Source organism: Suricata suricatta, chromosome 3 (assembly GCF_006229205.1).
Source record: "Suricata suricatta isolate VVHF042 chromosome 3, meerkat_22Aug2017_6uvM2_HiC, whole genome shotgun sequence".
Taxonomy (NCBI): domain Eukaryota; kingdom Metazoa; phylum Chordata; class Mammalia; order Carnivora; family Herpestidae; genus Suricata; species Suricata suricatta.
The window spans coordinates 69,667,262-69,688,374 of record NC_043702.1 but is presented as its reverse complement, the minus strand read 5'-3'; the positions used below and the strand labels follow the sequence as shown (position 1 = coordinate 69,688,374).

The window sequence follows — 21,113 nt, the reverse complement described above, 5'->3', positions numbered from 1 at the left end:
CATGCAGTTGAAAATCTATATATAAGAAAGACAAATACCATAAGATTTTATCCATATATGGAATTTAAGAAACAAAACAGATGAACATAGGGGAAAGAGAGACAGAGACAGAGGGGGCGGGGTAGGGAAGGAGAAGGAAGCAATCGTAAAAGACTTCACTATGGAGAACAAACTGAAGTTTGATGGAGGGAGGTGGGCAGGGGATGGGCTAAGTGGGTGATGGGTATTAAGGAGGGCACTTGTGAGAGTACTGGGTGCTATACGTAAGTGTTGAATCACTTACCAATATTACCATATATGTTAATTTCTAACTAGAATTTAAATAAAACCTTGAAATAAAAAACTTAAAAATAAGAATATATGCAAATGTCTATCTAGCTAGATGAATATATGCCTGAATCACAAAATTTTCTTGTCAAAAGTGATACTATGGGGCAGTTCAAATCTCATTTAAAAAAGAAGAAAATCCACGTATAACTTTTGATTCAAAAACTTAACTACTACTACGCCTCCTATTGACTGGAAGCCTTACCAACAACAGTTGATTTACACATATTGTGTATGTTATATGTATTCTATACTGTATTCTTACAGTAAACCTAGAGAAAATAAAATGTTAAGAAAATCTTAGGAGAAAATACTGTACTGTACAAAAAAAAATCTGCATATAAGTAAACCCAAGCAGTTCAAACTCATGCTGTTCCAGGGTAAACTAGTCTTGTTCCTTGGTTTTCGTTTCAGACATCATTGTTCTTTATCACTAATATGGCCATGACTTAATTACACTCTGTCTGACTCTCTCTACACACACAGACACACATCTTGTGACTCATTTCCGAAAACTGTAATTCTAAACTTGGTATGAACTCTGCAAGATTTCATAGTGTAAAATTAAAAACAGCCACCTGGGATTATTCTGATGGTAAAAAGAAAAATGCAAATAATTTAACCAATACATAATGAACAATAGATAAATGTGTTTCTGCATAGTATTTTCACTCTTGAAAAAGTCTTTATGTCACCATGATATATGTTACAAGGTAAGATAATTCAACAATAGAAGTGTTACTAATGTTTGTACAACTTTAATAATAGTTGTTACTTATTAAAAGATAGCTGATAAGAGACCACAGAAGTCATACCTACTGGAGGGCTTAAAATTCCTTGTTTACTGTAGGTTATCCAGGGTAGAGGATGGATTTTTGACTGCAGAATCTTTGTTACAAGTTCAAAATAGGAATTAACACTTTAAATGTTCAAATGTAAAGTAAAATAAAATACAAGAAAGTGGAACGCATGCAAATGCATTCTGGTTGTCAAAAACAGTTACGGCATTGAATGTTAAGGTCCAGCCAAAAACATTGAAAATATTAGCAGCTAACACTATTTGAGTACATATATGCTAAACATAGTTTGTAGATACTCTTATTTAGTCCTAAATTCCTCAAGGTACAAGATAGGATTATCAGAATATAGAAAATTCTTACAGAAAACTCTGTTACTTCTGAACATCCTAAAAAAGAAAACCAAAAGTAAATTCCACCTTCTTAGACTACACGTAGAGCAATTCAAACAGACTCATCCTAATATTATAGCACTTAAAAAACCAGATCATCATTAGTAATCTTTATTAGCATCGTATATTGGGAAGACAGAAATAAGGACAACATGTAAGAGTCCACATATGATAGCATGAAACAAGGCCAAAAATGCAAACGGAACAAAAATACAAAGCACCCCAAAAATTTAGACAATCCTGTAGGCAACAGATAGCCAGCCACGAAGGCAATGGAATAGGTTCACTTGCTATTGAGGTTTAAAAAAAAAATTGAATCTGAGAAGCAGAAGCAAACATGAAGCTCTCCTAAGGATCGAATGAATCCAAACAAGAAGAATGGAAATTATGAATGAAGATCTGTGGACTTAGACAAAAATGATGGTCAACTCACCTCCTAGAGCCTCTAATTTGACTAATGGGATTCAATGAAGATACAATAGGATTTGATAGCTGATTAGATTTGGTGGAAGGACATTAGGGTTAGGAAAAAATAATAGTTTTTAATATTTGAGATTTGAGTTAGAAGGGCCAGGAGAATAACAGAACCACTGTAAACAGACACAAAATTAAATACTTGGAAATCACTCAAGCAATATAAAACCGCAAAATATTCCCTAAATTGAACCTAACCAACATCAAACAAGAAGTCCAACTGTCTAGTACCCCTGGTTATGCATTTCCTGCCTGCTTTATGTTACTCCTTCCCCAACTTTCCATATCCACATTTCACCGCAACCTGTCCTGTCACTTTAACCCCATGTGTCCTTACAAGGAGGTGTTAGTATTCAAGCCTATTGATACTGCATTCCTTTTGTGGCACTCAAAAACCTCAACCTTGCTCACTCAAGACTACAAGAGCAACAATATATATAGTTATGTGTTTGATATGGAAGAGTATGTAATCACAGACTCATAGGCAATCAGTGACATTATAGTGATGTTGTACAGCAACCCAGATCAGAAATCACCAAAGCATTTTAATCTAAACTAGCTTTATACAATGGCAAAAAAAAAAAACAAACCAAAAAAAACCCCCTAATCGAATGAAGTTACCTATATATCTTTAGTATATTCCTAAGGTTTAAAGATTTATTTTACACTCAAGCATTTTAATTCAATTTTTTATTTTTTTAATTAAAAAAAAATTTTTTTTTTTGAGAGAGACAGACAGCATGAGCTGGGGAAGGTCTGAGAGAGAGGGAGACACAGAATCTGAAGACAGGCTCCAGGCTCTGAGCTAGCTGTCGGCACAGAGCCTGATGTGGGGCTTGAATCCATGAACACGAGATCATGACCTGAACTGAAACCAGATGCTCAACCGACTGAGCCACCGAGGCACCCCTCAAGAATTTTTATTTTAAAACCATGTATCTGTGGGGGTGCCTGGTGGCTCAGTTAGTTAAGCATCTGACTCTTGATTTCACCTCAGGTCATGATCTCTGGGTTGTGAGATCAAGTCCATTGTTGGACTCTGTGCTGAATGCAGAGCCAGCTTAGGATTCTCTCTGCCCCTCCCCCAATCGTGCTCACTTCTCTCTCTTCCTCTCCCTCTCAAAAAAAAAAGGGGGGGGGGAGGTATTTATCTATGTTTCTTCTCATTCAGAAAGTATTTGCAGTCTCTTACAAAGATGTAGCAAAAACAAGGTAAAAATCATGTGAGGAAACTGGAGAGCAAGAGAATACAAAGACGAGGTGGGGAAAAGAAATAGTTTAAGATTAGTGTCCACAATATACGTCATAAAGTCCAGTCCACCTTGCCAGAGGAGGGCTGCAAGTTTGGTTCTGAGCTTCTTCAGCAATTAAAAAAAATGCAGAAACACAAATTCAAAGTTTGGAAAAGACACATCAATTCCTCAGACTGCAACCTGAAAGAACTATTCTCCCCAAGGTGTTTATAGAGAGAATACTATGACACAAAGTCCTCAACAATTCTTTCAAAGAAACACAGCTAATTTCAAACAGCTGTTTTATAATGCCCCTAGCATAGGCCAGTGGTTGGAACTTAGAGCAGAAGTCAGAAAATGAGGGAGTAAAATGTTATCTTGTAAAATTGTCCAATGTTCTGGATTACACAAGAAAATATATATAATGTTTAATAAACATGTATAAACAATTGTTATGCTCCCAAAATAAATAATTCTTTGCCAGCATTTTCTTTCTTTAAGTTTTATTTTGAGAAAGAGCATATAAGCAGAGGAGGGACAGAAAGAGGGAGAGAGAGAATCCCAAGCAGGCTCTGTATCAGTGCAGAGCCTGACATGGGGCTCAATCTCATGAACCAGAGATCATGACCTGAGTAGAAACTAAAGAGTCAGACATGAAACTGAATGAGCCACCCAGGCACCCCTGGCATTATCTTATTTAAGCTTCATAACAAACTTATAAGGAAAGTTATTATTTTCTTCATCTTATAATTTGGAGAAATGAAGTTGAGATAAGACATGGAATTTGAATTTGTTCAAGGTCACACAGCTAGTAAATGGCAGGGCTGGAATGCAAACTAGTTTTATGTGATCCCCAAACCCAACCTTTTGGATTTTACTTCCTAGAATATCATCCCCCATGAATGTATTAACATTAAAATTGATTCATAATGGGGACATATCCTGATGGTTTTAGCCTAAAAACACATAAGGCAGATGGCCTGGCCATTCATATTTCATAAAGCTTTCACAAGACATCTGATTCGAGCAATGCAATATCTAATTTTATTTTTATTTATCTAATGATAAATTGCCATCATGCACTTTTAGGATACTAAATGTACTGACCTGTTCTATAGGATTATAAACAATGTTGTAAAGAGATACAGTGGGAAAAGATGATTTGCTTTGGAAAAGTGATCTTAGGTCTTACACTAGTCATTACTGAGCAAGAGAAGGTTGTTTGCTAAAGCCACTCAAAATTCATGACAATAAAACTCTATCCTTTACATGTACAAAATAGATAAAATATAAACAAATCTCATTGGGATGAGAGGGTACACTTCCCAGCCTTTCTGGAATAAGGTTCCTGACCTCTCTTGTCCCTCTCCTGCTTAGCAGAAAAAGAATGACTGATGACTGGAAAGTTTGGGGGAAGGCATTGGGCCATTCAGCTCAGCCCCTTCTGGATTTTTAAAAAAAAAAATGTTTATTTTTGAGACAGAGACAGACAGAGCATGAGCAGGGGAGGGTCAGAGAGAGAGAGAAGGAGACACAGAATCTGAAGCAGGCTCTGAGCTGTCAGCACAGAGCCTGATGCGAGGCTCGAACCCATGAACCGCAAGATCATGACGTGAGCTGAAGTCAGACGCTTAACCGACTGAGCCACCCAGGCGCCCTGGATTTTCTTTTATCTCATCTGCCCCTGCAGGGAAAGTCTGTAGTGTCCATGCTGCCCAAGAGCTGGTGAGCAAGTCAGCTGCAAATCTACAGTCGTGTCACTCAGTCTGTCCTGTAGTTCTCTGTCATAGGTTTCTGACTCAAGAAGAAAAGAGTGGGTGCCTGGGTAGCTCAGTAAGTTGTGTCTGGCAGGTTCGGTTCATAATCTCATAGTTCATGATTCAAGCCCCACACTGGGTGCTCTGAGTGCAGAGCCTGCTTGGGATTATCTGTCTCTCCCTCCCTCTCTCTGTCCCTCTCCCACTCATCCTCTTTCTCAAAAAATAAACATTTTTAAAAATTTTTAAAAGAAGAAGAAACGAGGGTTTTATCTATTATACTCTAATTCTGGGTATTTTAAAACTGGTTTCCAAGGAATCCTATCTATTAGAACTAAGAATTTATGGAAAGAGGTAGCCCTATTTGAATTAGGAAGACTGAGGCTTTCCTGCGTGAACAGAGGCTAATATATATATATATATAATGCTTGCTTTATCTGGTTGATCAAGAGAAGTAGGGTAGAACAAAAGACAAATTCTGTCAAGGGGCTAGAGGAAAATCATTAGAAGAGAGATGCAGAGCAGGATGGAAGGAATAAATTCCCATGTATTTTGCTTCATCCTGTGTGATGCCATCGCTCTGAGAGCTAAAGGAGTGTCTGAAGCAGACACGAGAACCATATCTTCTGCTAGCCCAGACACTGAAGGGATTTTAAGTAATGTAAAACGTTGCCACTCTTTTTATTTTTCCTCAGAAAAAATGTTGACATGCAATGAATTTAATTTTTAATGAATTAAAAAGATGTTAGAAAAAAATTTAAAAGTTAGAATTTTATTTTATTTTTGGTAAATAACGAGATACACACTCACACACACACACCACCCATATAAGCAAAAGGTCTTTGAGGTCTTCAATAACTTTTAAGAATGTCAAAGAATCCTAAGACCAAAAAGTCTGTTGAGAACTGTTGACCTAAATCATGGTTTAATTTCTTTAGTTCACCATTAACCCCATCTCCTATAGCTAGGAGATGCATATTAGAATTGCTTTTAGTTTCAACATTTTCCTAAATCTATACAAAGTTATACAACATCCTAGATCTCTTTCATTTCTACAATCCATTTTTCTAGCCTCACTTCCCCTTAATCCTCTTTACACTTATCATACATTTTTTTTAACATTTATTTTTGAGAGACAGATCATGAGCAGGGGAGGGGCAGAGAGAGAGACAGACACACACACACACACACACACACACACACACACACACACACACAGAATCAGAAGCACGCTCCAGGTTCCAAGCTGCCAGCACAGAGCCTAATGCGGGGCTTGAACCCATGAACTGTGAGATCATGACCTGAGCCGAAGTTGGATGCTCAACTGACGGAGCCATCCTGGTGCCCCCATCATACATTTTCTTTTTTAAGATTTATTTTATTTTGAGAGAGACAGTGTGTGAAAGCTGGGGAGGGGCTGAAGGAGAGAAAGAGAAAGAATCTTAAGCAGGCTCCACACTCAGCACAGAGCCCAACAAAGGCTCTATTGCATGACTCTGGGATCATGACCTGAGACAAAATCAAGAGCTGGACACTTAACCAACCGAACCAACCAAGCCACCCAGGCATCTCTACATTTATTGTAACTTTTAATCTACTCAAGAATTTCCTGCCTCTTGGAAGATCTCGGAGTATCTTTTATCCTACTATTTCCTACTCTCTCTTTAGCATATGTATTCATTCCATCTTACCAATGATTCTTAGTTGCAGATGGAATCTATCATTGACCAATTAACTTGTTCTTTATCTGCTCATGAAATATGGTTAAAACATATGTCCCAATTCTCCTAAAAGACTAAATGTTTATCTCTCACCATCCTTTACATTTCCAAACAATTCACTTGCCTGTATATTTATCCAAATGAACTAAGAATATACAGAAAAATATCTGACCGTGACCTAGAGCAATATCATATGCCAAAAAGTATTTAATAATGTAAAATTCCATTTTTCACAATAAATTAAGAGGTATAATTTAGTTAACATAAAATGTTAATTATAATTGACATATATATATAGGAATTATGCTATAAAATACCATTTTTATAACAAATAGTAACACAAACACTATATTAAGTATCACTTAACACTTCTTTCGTGGTTCAGAAAGCAAAGAAAGGGATGTTAGATCTCGCAGTATTATTTGGTTATCACTATGAGCATCAAGATAGAGAATTAAAACATCTTCAAGGGCACACTGTCTTATACTTCCTTATATGCTGTATTGCAACTGGCAGAGACCGGGCTACATAAGAGAGTCCTAAATACTTGCTGGATTTTATACCGTCATTTTGTCGATTGACCTCTCAAAAGTGAAATGCACAATATATCCCCCCAAACAATAGAAGAAACACAACTTTGTTTAATCTTTCCACTGATCTCAATCCTAGGTCAAAGGAGAGTTATTATAAATGCTTTTTGGATGAACCATTTTCATCTTTTGAGATGAAAGAGTCACATCTAAAATAATGGCAATGTAACTAGTTATTTGCCTTATTATTTGGTAAGGATTGGAGTATATGGGAAAAGAACTATCAGGTTCAGTCCAGAATATTGTAAGTGAATGACAGGAGCCTAAATATCTTGGCTGGATCAAAAGGTGCTGTGAGGATCCAGGAATATGCATTTCAGTGCTATGGCCTGTGAAATCAGACAGGCAAGTTTGAGAAAATCCAATGGCAGCAAGAAGAAAATATACCAAAGCACACAAATAGGAGAATACAAAGTAACATACCACTATGTACCAAACCAACTGCTTTACAGAACAAAGTTTTGGAAAATAAAAGCCAAGATTAAAATTTTCAACACAGGGGGCACCTGGGTGGCTCAGTCGGTTAAGCGTCCAACTTCGGCCCAGGTCATGATCTTACAGTTTGGTTTGTGGGTTTGAGCCCCGTGTTGGGCTCTGTGCTGACAGCCTGGAGCCTAGAGCCTGAAGCCTGCTTCGGATTCTGCATCTCCCTCTCTCTCTGACCCTCCCCTGCTCACACTCTGTGTGTCTCTCTCTCTCAAAAATAGAACATAAAAAAAAAAGAAAATGTTTCAACAGAGAACTAGAAATAAAAAGTAACATACTGGACCTGAAAAAAAAGCCAAATAGAAATTCCAGGACCAGAAAGTAAAATAACCACAATTAAGCATCCATCAATGGACCAGTTTAACATAACATATCAGATAAAGCTAAGGAGAGCATCAGCAAAGGGGAAACCATTCAGAATAAAGCACAAGAAATAAGAGAATAAAAAATACAGAAAGAAGTATAAAAGATATAAAGTTTATAGTAAGAAGGTATATTTTGCATTTAGAGTCCCAGGAGAGAAAGGTCAGAGGCAATATTTGAAGAGACAATGAATAAGAATTTCCCCTTACCTGATGAATTATTATTCTACGTATTTAACAAGCTCAGTGAATTCCAAAGCAAAATAAATAAAAAGAAATCCAAATCTAGATACAAAGTGCAAAAAACCACAGAGAGGACACTTTGTGAGGAGCCAGTGAAAAAAATACAAATTAAACTCAAAGAAGCAACAATTAAAATCAGACTTCTCTATTGCAATACAAAAAAATAATAAGTCATGACTAAACTGTGTTTATTCCAACAAAGCAAGGTTGGTTTAACATTTGAAAAGTCAATATAATTTACCACCCTAAGAGAATAAAATAAAAATCATGATTATTTCAAAATAATCAGGCAAAATGATAATACCTCTTCATGATTTAAAAAAAAACTCCTAAGCTAGAAGGAACAAAAGAGCTAATAAAGTTTATCTCCCAAAAACCCATATGATCATACTTAATAATGAAAGCTTTCCCTCTGCAAAAAGGAATTAAAGGATGGCTATTAATCATTGCTTCCATTATCTTGGTAGTGTCAGCCAGTTCAGTAGGACACAGACGATATCAAAAAGTATAATGATCAGAAAGGGAGAAACAAAAATCATCATTATTAACATGATCTGATTGACTTTTGTTATCAAAAATACAAAATTTAAGATCTTTACAGGTAAATCTGTGGTTTTTCCATATTTACTTTCCTATATTTGTGATGTCTTTTATAATAGCAACAAAAAAATTAAGTGCCTAGAAATAAGTCTAATAAAAGATAAGGAAAACTTCTACATAGAAGACAATTATTGAGAGAAATCAAAACAAAAATAAATGGAGAAATATGCAACGTTCATGGATTAGAAGACTCAATATCATAAAGAGGTCAATTATCTCCAATTTTATCAGACTCATTACAACCCCAATTAAAATCCAGACAGGTCTGTGGCTATACAGAGAGTACCTGAAGGCAATCGGCCAAGCTAACTCTAAACTTTATATGAAAGTGTCAAAATTCAGAAATAGCTAAAATATAAAGCCTTGGAAAGACAGAATGGTTTTAGAGGAGGGATAAATAAGCAGAAAAAATAAGTTTATTATTTAGAACAAAAAATGCAGGCTGAGAACCAGATCCACACACACACACACACACGGTCAGTAATCTGACAAGGTAGCAGAACAACATGGAGAAAAGATATTTTCAATATACAGTACTTGGACAATGGGCTATTTATATAGAAACAAATAAGACTGGATTATATTATACATGATGCACACAAATCAAATCTGAGAAAAGAAAAACAATGAAGGTTTTAGAAGATAATATGGGAAAATATCTTCATGACTCAGACACATAAATTTACTACAACAAAATTATAAACTGTGAAAAGGCAAATCCACAGAAGGTAAAAGATATTTGCAACATATATAACCAATAAATGGCTCATATGCCGAAATACAGAGAGAATATACATACATACATTTATATATATATATGTATATATATATATAATTTCAATGTATCAATAAGAAAAAGATAATCCAGAAGAAAAATAAGCAAGAGACATGAACAGGTACTTCATAAAAGAGGAAATACATATGGCCAATATACGTCTGAAAAGATTCTAACCTCACTGCAAAAACACAGTAAGATAACACTTCACATCCATAAGACTGGCTAAAATTAAAAAAAAAAACAATATCAAGTATTAAGTATAGGCTAAGATGTAAAATGCCATTGCTATAGGGGTGTTCAACTACTTGGAAAGCAATTTGATGTTACATACTAAAGTTGAAAATATAACTATTCTATGGCTCATAAAATTTCATTCCTATGTATTTATCATACAAAAATGGATAAACATGTACACTAGAAGATACAGATAGATTCACAGAATTATTATAATGCTCTCAAACTGAAAATAATCCATATATTCATCAACATTAAACTGGATAAATTATAGTATTCACATTCAATGGAATATTACATAGCAATGAAAAATCAAAAAACCACAGCTGTGTGCATGAATGAATGTCATAAACATCAGATTGACAAAGGGAAGCCAGACACAAAATAATACACATTGTATGATTTTTTTTAAATCGGTTTGAAAGAAGAAAAGCAACACCGTATATGGCCTGAGGCGCTGTCATCCTGCAGGGGTGACAGGAAGAGGAGGACTTTCAGAGCGGAACCAGTGAGGTTCTATTTCTTGACCTGAGGGGTGGTTACACATGTCTGTATCACTTTATTAAGCTATACTCTTATGTTTTATGTACTTTTATGTATGCCTGTTCTATTTCACATGAAAATGGTTTAAGGAAATTAAACTAAAAAGCTTACCCCGAGACTAGCATCTGCCCATTATGAGAAAAAGCACAAGCCAGAACAGGAGCACAGTGCCCACTCAGTGTACTTTTATATTTTAATTCAAAACCTGCAAATAACAAGGTGAGAAAAATTAGCAAGCTGACTGTGCTTCAAATTTATTTTTATGTCAAAACTAATTCACTTATTTATTTTAATAATCTTTAAGTGCCTAAACAATACAAAAATGAAAAAAAATCCTCCTGTAACTCAGATATTGGAGTGCAGTGTGATTAATAAGTTCAGTAATGGATAAAGTAAATGTTGCACTCAGCAAAGGTGCAGAGGAATATAATGATCAAATACTTTTAAAATTTAAAATGTTAAACTCTATAAGATACATAAAAATATAAAATTTTAAATTAATATAAAATTTTAAACTACAGTATAAGACAATCTTGGCATTTAATTTAAAAAATATATAATATACATATATATACATATATACACATATACATATATACATATACATATATATGTATGTGTGTGTGTGTGTGTGTGTGTGTGTGTGTGTGTGTGTGTATGTTCCTGGCTGGCTCAGTCAGTGGAGAATGCAACTCTTGATCTTGGGGTCATGAGTTTGAGCCCCATGTTGGGCATGGAGCCTACTTAAAAATAAAGTATATATATATGTAAAAAAATACACAAACACACACACATATACACAGATACATACATATACACACACACCAATTTCCCAAATGACTAAAAAGGAATCAAATTGTTCAAGTGCTTAAACAAAGATCAGTTTTTAAAACATGATATTAAGAAAATATTTTCTCATTCCTTAAATAAAAATAATCAATGATAATTTGTCCACCTTATAATTCCAATATATAATACTCTTATAAAGTATGGGAACACTAAAATACTTTTTATGTCTTCGATAGCTACTGAAAGGAAATAGCACTACTATTTTAAAGTAAACCGAGTGAATTCAGTACATTTTGGTGAAGAAGCTATAAAAATTATTATTAAAAATTTGACCTGAAGAGTTGAGGAAATAAGTGAAATCTATTTTCTCAGACCTAATGAAAACTTTTTTCAAGTGTTAATGGCTCTTACAAAAACAGCATTTAATTAAATGAAAAGTCATTAGAGCAGGTAAAAGTTTCAACAGATAGAAAAAATATATATTTACTATTATTACTAAATATACATACTTTATTTCTATTCATAATAGAAGCATGTATTTCTCATCAGGAAGAGAAAAATGTGGCCATTGAAGGCACTGTAGAACACAGATCACGAACCCACACAAAAACAGCAAAAACGTTAAAAACCAAATGAAGACCAATAAAACTTGCAATAACACCATAGGTTATATTCTCAAGTATAAGATCTATAAGTCTATCTACATATCCCCACAAATAAGCAATTAAAATTAAATGCAAATAATGATAAAGACTTTATAAAAAGGCTTTAACTATGCATGTTTATAAACTGTTAAGTAGGGTTTTCAAAGAGTCAGTGTAAGAACACATTTTCCAGACAAATGGAAAAAAAGCTTTACTTTGGAACAATTATTAAAGACATATTCATAACCTCCAATATAGCACTATATTCATGGATTCTCTTAAGAATTTAAGTATGGCCAGAGCAAAATGATAGGATAGACCAGCCAAGTAAAGGAACACTAATTCTCACTAGCCTGTCATTGAACACATAAAAAGTACTAAATATAACCCATTAAGCAATAAATTAACTAAATTGCCACAAAAAGAAATGTATTTATTTCCTGATAATGAGCTCTTCTCTATTATTAGTATAATGACAAAGATTCTCTCCTTGATCAAACTCTAGCAAAACTCTTCTGAGCCCTCTTCTCAACTAAGGCCTTGACTTTGGCCTATTACGAGACTTACACTAATGAAGTTTCTGACAGCTCATGGCTGCATGCCTAGGATGACCCTAGACCATGTAAAATACCTGCCTGAGAAAACTCAAGGCTGCCAACAGAATTTACTCTTTGTTTCAGCCAAACCCTGAAGACAGGGTCCCTCATTCCCACTCTCTGTGGGAGGGTAGGAACCTAATCTCCCTAAGTGCCAGTTAGCAAACTTGGATGAGATTCACATGGACCTCACCTTTCCTGTTTTCCTGTAGTATTTACTGCCCTGACCCTAGAGCCACACTCATCCCCTTCCTTATTCCCTCATTCTCCCTTCAAAATGCCCACTGTCTTTTGTATAAAGTTGATCACAATTCATGCTGGACTCTTCGCTACTGTAATAGTATAATACTGCTCATTAAAATCTGTCCATGTTACTTTAGTGCCTGGCTTTATCTTTGACTATAATTACAAACAGGAAAATGCAGTTTGTAATTTAACAGAAGCTTATTTGGTAACAAACAACCAAATATATTTAGGCATCTGAAGCAAGATGGCCAAATGACTATATAATTTCAGAGTTCTCATTAAAATTATAATAAAAGAATTAATAAAGATATATAATCACATCATTGAAGAGAACAGAAAGAGAAGTATCAACAATCCAATAATTCAAACCAATTTTGGAAAGTCAGAAAGCAAATTAACTGATGAGGAGGTATAGAGTAATGGCCCAGAGTGCAAAAGCGGGGCCATGCCCAGGATGAAAGCTAGTCTGCCCTAGCATACTCCCAAAAGACTTAAGACTATCAAAAGCCAAGAAAAAGGAATGTCAGAATGACACAGACATTGACCTGAAAACAAAAAAAGTTAGCAAAAACTCTGTTTATGAAAGAGTATCTACCTCTAATCCCTCCCTGATCCCACCCACAGCATGCTGAACAAAACCCTGATACTTTTAAGCAAAATATTTCTAGGGAAAATAATGGCTTTTTGGGGAGGTCCATGACAGCCTCAGGGCACTTCTCTAAGCCCCTAAATCCTCAGTGAGGGCCAACAACACACCTTCTTACCCGAAAGGGAAGCCAGCAACAACAAACTACTGTGTGCACAGAACTTCTAAATAGCTTATTATTGCCTAATTAAATGTAAATGGAAAACGAGGATCACCAGACATTTGAAAAAGGTAACCACACGAAAGAGAAAGTTCAGAGCAAACAAAAAAAGGCCCAAGAGCAAACAAAGCTAATCAGAAAACAGAAGGGAACGACAAAACAAAAAGCCTCTGATGTGCTGAGTTTTGAGATGATTTTGCATTCATAAAATAAAAACACTAAGAAAAAGAAACAAAACGATGAGCTTATAGAAATTGAAAATATGATGGAATAAAAAATTCCATAGGGAATGAAATTAGGGGGTCCAACACTCTATTAATGAGCGTTATTAAAAGAGAGGACATGGAGAATAACTTATTAAAGAAATAACTTAAGGGAATACCGTTTTCCAAAACTGAACAACGCAAGTTTCCTGACTGAAGGGTCACCTGAAGGAAGAGTGCAATACATGAAAGAAAGATGTCCCACACTCTATCAAAAACCAACCCCCACAGTGAATACACTGAAAATATGGTGGTGTACATATTTATAGAAACCGAAAACCATCAAGAACTGCAAACACATAAACTGCAAAGCGGTTGCCTCTGGTCAGCAGAAATGTGTGTGGTGATGGTGCTGAGGTCATAATCAGTGATGAGCATCCAATTTTTAAATCATGTATATGTAATTACTCTGATTAAAATTTATTAAAGCATATTTTTATAATCACTTCTAGATATCCAGAGTTCCTTAAGTAAAAAGAATAATTCAAATAGAAATTCTATCTTGATCACAAATAATTTTAGAGAACTACTAGTTAATACATACCTAAGATATGGGTAAAAGAAACAACCCAAATTTTGATCTGGCAATCCTGACCACATGATGCCAATCGAAAAAACTGAAGGCCTTGCTCTCCATCTAAAAATGTAGATTTGTTAAAAATAAATACACAAGAATTGCTAAAACATTTAAAAATATTTCAACCTCCTATATCAAGATATTAATTCCATTCATTTAAACCATATTCACAAGAGATGTTAACTTATACCACAGAATGAAATATTGGTTAAAAAGAATTTATTTTATTTATTTTTTTTAATGTTTTATTTATTTTTGAGACAGAGAGAGAGAGAGTATGAGAAGGGGAGGGGCAGAGAGAGAAGGAGACACAGAACCGGAAGCAGGCTCCAGGCTCTGAGCTAGCTGTCAGCACAGAGCCTGACGTGGGGCTCGAACCCACAAACGTGAGATCTGACCTGAGCCGAAGCTGGAGGCTTAAATGACTGAGTCACCCAGGCGCCCCGAAAAATAATTTATTTTAAACAAAATACTTCAGAGGATTAGGACTTTAGCTCCTAAAAGTTGCTATAACAAAATACCTTTTTTTTTTTTTTTTTAATTTACCTTTCCCTAAGGTAACCCAAGGCTCCATGGGCTGATATTGAGCCACTAAGCCTAGAGAGTTCACCGGTCCAATGTTAGAGTCTGTGAGGCTAGCAGTGATGGAAAAAGTTAGAAAGAAAAGTTATGAGTGTTAAATGTTTAATTATTCTCAACCATTTTTAAAGGACATACCCATTTCTTAAACGTTTAGTCTATAATTCAACATGGAATAATAATGAGATTTTCCCCCCTATTTGATTTAATCAAGACAGATGCTGGAATTATATAAATCCAAAATAACATTAACTCAGTCTATTTTATTTGGTGGAAATTATACAAATTAGGGAAAGTAGTAAATTTGTGTCATAAAAATCCATTAGTTTTAAATGTTCACTGAGATAATTTCAGTGTATAATTATATACACACTAGATAAGCTCCTAAATATCTGTGGGTAATGTAAATATTGAAATCAATTCACTTTTACATAAGTTCCACCTAACATCACACATGCAGTTTCATCAAAGAAGTTTTGGCAAAGATACACACTAAGATACAATTAAGTATGTAAACACAGGTTCATCTGAAGTGATTTTCACCTGAAGTCTAAAGGATATCTAAGGGTGAACCTGGTGAAGGGTCCACATGTAAAATCCTTAAAAAAATCTTAGAAACATTAAGGAATGCTAGGAGGCCAGTGGGGCAAGAGAATGCATGAGGCCAAGTGTGCTTAGAGAGGCAAGGAAACAGACTGCGTCAGGCTTTGTGTATTGGATCTGGTATTTGTCTCTACCTTAAACTTATTTTCATCATTCCCTGATGGGTTTTAAATAGGGGAGTGCCAAAATGATCCTGTCCACCTTCTGGACCTGGGCTGTGCAACAGGGTAGTCACTAGCCACATGTGGCTATTGAATGCTTAAAATGTGGCTAGTATAACTTGAAATGTGACATACACACATTTCAAAATCCTAGTACCAAAATGTAGTAAAATATCTTATTGTTACTATCAATTATTAAAATATTTAATCTATATTGAGTAAAATAAACTACATTAAAATTAACGTCACCTACTACTAAAATTTTTTAAATTTATAAATGTAGTTCCCATTATACTGCTAATAGGACAGTATTGGTGGAGTAACAGGTTGGAGGCAAAAGCAGAACTCCCGTCCTCACACAGGGGATGAAACAGAAGAAGAAAGCTTCCCAGCTCACCGCTACCTTCTTAAAACCAAGAGTCCATCTATTCTCAGGAGTTTGTCTTTCTTCCAGAAGCTAATTGTGTTGTCATATATGTTGTAAGTTTAGCTTTTGCTTCAAAGATTAGTAAACTTCTGAAAATTTAGCTTCTAATTTTTAAATTTCACATTTCTATTTGAATATTAACATACTGTATTTTAAAAACTACAGCACAACCAATAGGGTCAAGTCCTCTAAATTACCACATCCAAGGAATCCAGATCTACTGTACAAAGCTGAGTCATCTCCAACATATATTCAAGAACCTGATTTTCTCCTATGTTCTTTGTGATTTCATTTTGATTAAGAGAAAGGAAAATCATTCCCTAAAAGAAATGAATTAATAGAGCTTCTCATTTTGGTAAAGGTGAAATGAAAATGAATAAAAGAACTAAAAGTCATATACAAATTACAAATAGGAACCACTAGTGCTTAAAAGAGTAAAATAACTAACCGGAAACTGGCTGTGAAGAAAAATCACAGCAGGTAATTCCAAGATCATGTGCTTTTTCACTATGCAAACACCTCATTTTATCATCCCACAATGTTAAATCTCCACACGAGGAGCCAGTGACAAAGAAGTTTCCATTTGGAGAAAATGCACAGGCCACCAAGGAGCCATCCTTAACACTCCCACACCTGAAATAAAAGCAAAAAAATCAAAAATAAAAGAAGGGGGGAGGTTTTCATTTCATTTCAGAGTTATCTGTTACCTTATATTATAATTTCTAAACAACAGCTTGATATAGTAAAGCAGAAAAAATGGCTATAAGTAGAAGGGGCAGTAGATGTCTATAGAAATAAAATCTCCTATTACTTAAAAAAAGAGGATTTAAACATTATCTTAACTAGTGTTTTCAAGCCTAAACTATACAGATCTAAACTCCATGTATCTTCTTCTTTTTCCAAACGGCAGATCTGTATGAGCAGATTAAAAACTACAAAACTTAACAGAAGAAGCTCTGATAGCCAGTGCTATCAACTGTAGTCACATATTTTTAAAAAGCCTTTTTATTGTAAAACATGTTATTGGGGTCAAAAGTACTTTCAACTTTTATATTAAAAGAAGCAACAGTAAAACCTTTGATCTTATTTTCAAGTATGAATTCTTTATGAAAAGAAATGCTGCGAGTAAGTTAAAATTATCTTGGGAAGATAAGGAAGCTCTGTGCTGACAATACTAATTATTTTCTCAATTAGGAAAAAAAACCTGGTAAAAGCCCAACAGTTAGCGCCTTGTCCCAACCAGGGCTTAAGTCTACTGCAGTGTATCATTTTACAGCATACATTAGGGAAGTAATGCTAGAGAGGCTCAAGTCATCATCTGACACGCAAAAAGGAAAATTCCTTAGTTGACCGCTATTATTTCATGCATATAAAAAACTTAAACACGTCCTTCCTCCTGCGCATTCTCTTTCAACTGTTCATTAACGCTGCTCAGAACACATCACCTTCTTCAATCAAAAGACTTGAATTTCTAATGAGCAACAGTTGTTTACCAGCTGGCATGTGCTCTGAATGATGCTGGGGAGGGCAGGGAGGAGAAAGCATAATGAGCTATTTTACTTGGTAATACTGAAAAGTTTATTGCCAATATTGAAATATTGGCTCAGTCGGTTAAATGTCCGACTCTTGATTCTAGCTCTGCGCTGACAGAGTGGAGTCTGTTTGGTATTCTGTGTGTCTCTCTCCTTCATGCTAGTGCATACATGCCCTCTCCCACTCTTTCTCAAAATAAATTTGTTTTTTAAAAAAGAAAGAAAAAAATGGTTGAAAGGATAAACTTTGTGTTATATATATTTCACCACAATATACATAAAAGTACATAGCTTTCATATTGCCAAGCTGCAACACAACATTACCAGTGTAAAGTAACTGATGTATTTTTATCTTAAAGGAGTTCTCAGTTCTTTTTGTTTTTGTTTTTTAATTTTAACACAACACTACACTAATCACAAGGTTCTTTTTTCTAGGGTTGATTATTCACCCAGTGAGAATCCTAGTCAGGAAAACAGCTGTGTCTCGCAGGTGAGACTCACCTACCATTACTCTTATCGAGAACACTTGAGTCCTGAGTGACAAAAACAAAGCCTAAAATTACTGAGCCTTACACAAAAGACCGTTTCCTCCATCTAGCTCTTAAAGTCAAATCCATAATTGTCTAACAAGATTAAACCTTATAAGAGAAAGACCAGAAATATAAAACTCTCAGAGCCAAGCATATCTACTACATGAACCACATTAAACATCAGTTATTATGATCTTCAGAAAACAAGTCCAAATGTTTTTCCTTGTGGTGTCTGAAAATTACCTTCTTCTTCAAGTCATCAAAATATTCTGCTTACTATTTTTTTTTTGGTAGACTTGTAAGATTTAAAACTGAAAGGATATAAATATTCATACCTATATAACTTGTATGACTGAGCATTCCACAAAACAACGGTCCCATCAGCTGCCCCAGATACCAAACAAGTGGAGTCTGGGGAAAACCGGCAAACCCTCACGGGGCTACCAGTGGGCTGTTCCATCACTGCCAAAGTCTCTCCATTTTGAGTATTCCATAGGACAGTAGTACCATCTGTTGAGCAGGAAGCCAAAATATGTCCCGAAGGGGAGAAGCAGCAGCAGTGGACAGCATAGGTGTGAAGCTTCAGTGGAGAGTGGGGCAGTTCCGTAAAGTCACTGAGGGAGTACAGGCGAATTGTTTTGTCCAAAGAGCAAGTAGCCAAGAGGGAGGAGGAGAATGCACAGCAGTTGACATCGTCACCATGATCGGCCAATGTGTGGATTAGTTTCACCATGGTTCTTATTTGAAGTAAAATGTCCTGCAATTTTTAAATAAAGATTACTTCATTGTCGGATTCAAATAGATGCAACTCAAGCCCACATAAAAGAACCAAAATCGGTTTAAGAATCTGCTCAGAAAAAACTCCCATGTTCATATTTTTAAAGCGCAAACTATTATACCTGAGATAAAAATAATTGGGAAAGAAAATGCCAATAAGACTATAAACTCTAATGATGATCATGGTCACAACTGGCACAGTGATTCAGTTCCATACCTCCTGAAAAAGAACCTTGTTGTGTAATTTCAAACTGATTTGATACTGAACATCCAAAACCTTGAGTATTTCACCTCTGAATCCTTTCCCTTAACTAATTACTTCTCAAAGATGCCTCATTCCAGATTGGCTAAGCTCAACTCAAAAAGATTTTCCACTCTTAACAAACTGTCTCCAGTGCTCCTTGCAGAGAATGGAGGCAAGGCTAAGGCTCTGCCTTAAAGGTGTACTAACTGCACGGTTCACTCATAAAAACTAACAAATGGGTTCATTCAAAATTTCAGTGGCAGTGTTGAAAGCGCTCAGGTCATGGTCCACCATCTTGTTTGATAAAGAATAAAATGATATCAGGGGAGCCTGGGTAGCTCAGTCGGTTAGGTATCCCGCTTCAGCTCGGGTCATGATCTCATGGTTCGTGGGTTCGAGCCCCATGTTGGGCTCTAGGCTGACAGCCAGCTCAAAGCCTGGAGCCTGTCTTCGAATTCTCTGTCTGCCCCTCTCTCTGTCCGTCCCCTGCTCACACTGTGTGTCTCTCTCTCTCAAAATTAAATAAAACATAAGAAATATTTTAAAAATAAAATGTTATCAAACATTTGAGGTGAAGAACCAATTTAATAAATCAAAGGAACCAAGAAAAGGAAACCAAAGAGAGAGTGGCAGAAAGAACTTAGCCATGCTGCACTTAACAACAAAGTTACAAATTTAGAATGAAATCCAAACCCTTTGTCACTGCTTACAAAACATTATATGAGCCGGCTTCTCAGATCGCAAGTCTTGCCACTCTCTGCCCTTCCCTCATTTCCTTCCAGCCTCCCTGATCAAATGGATTTGGTCTTAGCTCTTCATAAAGTTGTTTTCCTATGTTGAAATTCTCTTCCCTTTGCTTTTGGGGTCCTGTTTCTCAATGTAAATTCCAAAGAAGTAGAGAGCTTGTCCATCTTGCTCATCTCTGTATCCATAGCACACAAAACAGTGTTCAGGCACCTAACAGGCTCAAATATTTGTTGCATATTTTTTCTAAATCCATTTGAGTTTTACCTTTAAATATTACATATATGAACACAACATAAAATTATTAAAAATTTTAAAATAAAGCTACCAATAGTAAAAAAAAAAATCCAGCAGTGGAAAAATAATGCAAAATGAAACAATAATTGGTCCTGAAGGAATAGGTGTACTTAGATTGTAATTCATGATCCCCTGTTACAATGTTATTTGCAGAATTCTTTACAGATGGAGCGTATCTTTACCAATATTTATCATAGCCCAAAATTTCGGCCTCTTTTCTCCAAACATAAACCTCAATAAAGGCGAAAGAAGGAAGAAAAGAAAGAAAGAAAACCACGAAATGTCCTGGTAGATCGTCACCGTCACCTGTACTAGCACACTGAAAACAAGCAAGATCATGCGGTGTTTTCTGGAGAACTCCCAAATCCCAACTGTGCAGGTACACATAGGTAATCTTGAAAACAAACTTTGGCTTCCACACCCTTGTGGCACTCAGCTCCCTTTGCAATTCCAGACCAAACAGCGACATAACCACTTGAACGAACAGCCTGTTTGGAAAAGCACTCTCAAGCCTACCGGTTCCGGCCTCGGGGTGTGGGCGTCTCCACTCGGGGCTCAGCTGTCACGCCAGAGGTTCCATTCCTGGGCAGGTCGGGTGAACTCGCCAGTGTCAACACACGCATCCCCATCTAATCCAAAGCAAACCGGGGATGTGGCTAAAATCTCCCCAAATAAAGCCCGCGGTTTACTCCCCACGCATGTAGGGACCAAGAGTGTGCCCTAATCTGAGAGCCCGCCAGGCCTGAGCTGACGGAGCAACCC

At 35.9% G+C, this 21,113-nt stretch overlaps 1 protein-coding gene across 4 annotated transcripts in view; it reads right to left on the bottom strand.

Moving 5' to 3' along the window:
• WDSUB1 (WD repeat, sterile alpha motif and U-box domain containing 1) overlaps positions 1-21,113 on the bottom strand; it is a 53,357-nt gene that overhangs the window by 31,798 nt on the left and 446 nt on the right. For 2 of the 4 annotated variants that reach the window (XM_029934521.1, XM_029934522.1), the window contains exons 2-6: positions 20,868-20,980; positions 18,625-19,046; positions 16,676-16,860; positions 14,425-14,517; positions 10,648-10,741 (exon numbers count right to left, since the gene is read on the bottom strand). In XM_029934521.1, coding sequence (XP_029790381.1) covers positions 10,648-10,741; positions 14,425-14,517; positions 16,676-16,860; positions 18,625-19,022 — 770 coding nt within the window. In that variant the 5' untranslated portion in view covers positions 19,023-19,046; positions 20,868-20,980. Of the gene's footprint in view, positions 1-10,647; positions 10,742-14,424; positions 14,518-16,675; positions 16,861-18,624; positions 19,047-20,867; positions 20,981-21,113 lie in introns of those variants that run through there. The other 2 variants (XM_029934523.1, XM_029934525.1) reach the window with 2 other exon arrangements.